This window comes from Aplysia californica, unplaced genomic scaffold, assembly GCF_000002075.1.
Source record: "Aplysia californica isolate F4 #8 unplaced genomic scaffold, AplCal3.0 scaffold00073, whole genome shotgun sequence".
NCBI lineage: Eukaryota > Metazoa > Mollusca > Gastropoda > Aplysiida > Aplysiidae > Aplysia > Aplysia californica.
Genome location: NW_004797343.1, coordinates 1,598,602 through 1,601,625, shown reverse-complemented (window position 1 = coordinate 1,601,625; position 3,024 = coordinate 1,598,602). Strand labels below are relative to the sequence as shown.

General features: G+C 41.0%; 1 protein-coding gene across 1 annotated transcript in view; it reads left to right on the top strand.

Moving 5' to 3' along the window:
• Positions 1 to 1,056: 1,056 nt before the first annotated feature.
• The window catches only part of LOC101847807 (collagen alpha-1(I) chain), a gene marked incomplete in the record, with an annotated part of 33,546 nt that continues 31,578 nt past the window's right edge, over positions 1,057 to 3,024 (top strand). Inside the window, 1 exon segment of the mRNA XM_013080055.2 lies at positions 1,057 to 1,296. Within this exon segment, the coding sequence (XP_012935509.1) occupies positions 1,239 to 1,296 (58 nt within the window).

Sequence of the window (3,024 nt, the reverse complement as noted above, 5' to 3'; positions counted from 1 at the left end):
ACCTTTTTTTGAACCCTTCCCTCCCCCCCCCGAAAAAAAGAACAGCAACAAGCCCAGATCAAAAGTTCATCAAACCGTAGCCTTTTCTTTCTCTCTTTTTTTTCTTTTCTTTCCATGACTGAGAACAATAATCATAATATCATTGGTCTTTACGGGCCTCACCAAGAGCCAACTACAACAACAAAAACAACAACAACAACAACAACAACAACAACAAAACAGCAAAAACAGCAACAACAGCAGCAACAGCAACAACAAAAACAACAACAAAACAGCAAAAACAACAACAACATCAGCAACAACAACAACAACAACAACAACAACAACAACAACAACAATCACTAAACACCAACTGGATAGTTCCCCAGTGATTGACAGAGTACCGTGTTTCCTCATTTGCCCTCCCTTTAGGGCTCTCCCGTTTCGTTTCCCGCTATATTCATCATAATATTAATATCCGGCTATCCTTTTCTTCTATTAACTCATGCAGGCCGTACAAAAAGGTCATCGCCTCTGTTCCCCATCCTCCATTCTTATCACACTCATCTAGTGCTTAGAAAAAGAAAGCTTTCTCCTAACTCACACTGTTCCTCACCCAACCCCCCAGACCTCTGGCCCTGAAAAAGCTCACCCAACAAGCAGACCCAAAACAAAACCACCACCCCTACCCCACCAAGCCTCCCATCCCCATCACCCACTACCTCCCACCCCCCCTCCCCTACCCTCAGACCGTAAGCAATCCACGTACTCTTCCCAAACCTCTCCACTTAACGCTTCCCTCAGAGTTTTTTGTTTTGTTTTTTTTCCTTTTCTCCCTCGGCAGACCGCGTTTTTCTTTCTTTTCTCCTTCTTTTTCGCATTCACCAGACAGCATCTCACAGCGCTCGCATAATTTTCTGTTTATTCCAGCAATTTTCTGCATCGAGCGGAGTAACCTGCCACTCAAAGTCTCGTACCTCCCCGAGAGCCGAAGCGTTTTGTAACGAGCCCTCCCATTGGCTGAAGCGAGAAGGGTGCCATATAAAATAGGCAGAACGTTCCAAGTCTAGGCCGTCGGCAGCAGATTCGTCTGACTGCCTTGCCACACGCGATATACTGAGATTTAGAAGCGTTATTTAGCATCCCTTCCAGTACAGTCTGTTGACTGTTAGGACTATTCGTCCACGTTGTTTCATCCTTTGATGACAGTCTGAAGTCCCTTTGCTTAATCAGCTAGGGTCGCAATTGTCACAGGAACCATGTGGAAGGAGACACTCGTATTCGTGCTGGCCTGCCTGGTGCTCATCAGAGCCCAGGGTGAGTATTTTGCCTGATCTTTGCATTCTTTTCTTATTATTTTTTCATTTCACATTTCCCCTCTTACTCTTTTTTCTTTTGGTTCTATCATGTTATCAATTTTTTTTTCTTTTCTTTTGTTTTATTATCCTTCCATCATGTTTTCACATAACTTTTAAGCCCTATCTTTCCTTCTCACAAATCTTGCGCCTGCCCATTCCTTCTTTCTTTCGATGCTCATATTTAACTCTCTTATGTCCTCCGCACCTCTTTGTATCCTCAATACTCTCTCTCTCTCTCTCTCTCTCTCTCTCTCTCTCTCTCTCTCTTTCTTTCTTTCTCTCCGATCTTCCTGTGCTACTGCCCCCTTTACATGTAACACACCTTCATCTATCTGTCTCTTTGTGCATGTTTTTCTCTACTTCTCTATCAAGTATTAACTCTTCATGTGCCACGACTGGTCAGCCTATGGCCATGGCACATTGGATTTGTCAAGCCTCTGGTCATGACACATCAGCCCACGGCACACAAAGAGTTAATCATTAGCTTCTCAAAGCTGCTTTTGTTTATTTCGCCCTCGCTGAACTGTTTTGCTTCTCTGAGAGGGTATCCCCATAGTGTGACAAAGGTCCGTTGATATTTGGCTGTAGCGATGACTATACCCAGCCTTGAAGTCCCATTAAGAACAGCTGAGGGTCAATCTCATGCACTTCTTGATGAACTTCAATGGTAATGACGTCACGGCTCGGCTTTTAGTATCAGACCAATCGGATTGTGTGCACACCCTCTTCCTTCCATTACATTATGTTCAAGTCATTTTCTTTTCTTTCAACTATTGGATATTATGCCAGTCGCATTTCTCGGCTTCAGCTTTGTCCTTCCCACTCAAATCGAAAGAAAACATAATAATATACTATTACCGTATTACATTATCATCGACTTATTTCTGTTTCATTTTCTTACAAAAGGTTATTGGTATCTTATTCTGGCATCTTGGCTTTTTTCTATACTTTATATTTTTGTAGCTCAATTTTCTGAACGGTGTGGCAAATGTTTCCACATTCTAAATATTTTGTAATATCTGCAATGGTGTAGGTCTTAGCTGTTCATATATCTTGCTGCGTGGATTTTCTCGGACAAAAACTTAAGCAAAACTCTGAACCGCTTGAAGTAGTGGGAAAAATTTCAGTAATAACTTACTCCATATTCCTAGATAATTTTGTTGATCTTATTTCAAATTCTTAAAGGCGCTCGGAGAGATACCCACAACCTTCAATTCAGTCTCGGATACATTGGTTTCTAATCAGATAGATTCAAAGATAACAAGCGAAAACAAAAACAAGAAGCAAGTCGAGAAAACAGAGAATTGCCAAAGCGGTTTCTTGATAGCGAAACAAACATACGAGCGTTGACACTAGGCGGCAAGGAGGCAGACTCTCATGCAGATGATAAAGTAATTAATTAAGTATAAACACTTGTTCTAGTCCAGGGAGGTCAACGAGAAATGATAACAATATTATAGGGATAGTTCTTTTAAAAAAAAGTATGTAGGTTGATAGGTGATGACGTATAAATCTTGGTGTTTAGATTTAACAATAAAAAGTTATCATTACGAAAACAAAACAAAACAAAACAATCAGAACCCACAAAAACAACAACAAACAACAACAACATCATCATCATCATCAACAACAACAACAACAATAACACACAAACAAACACGCACGCACACACACACACACACACACA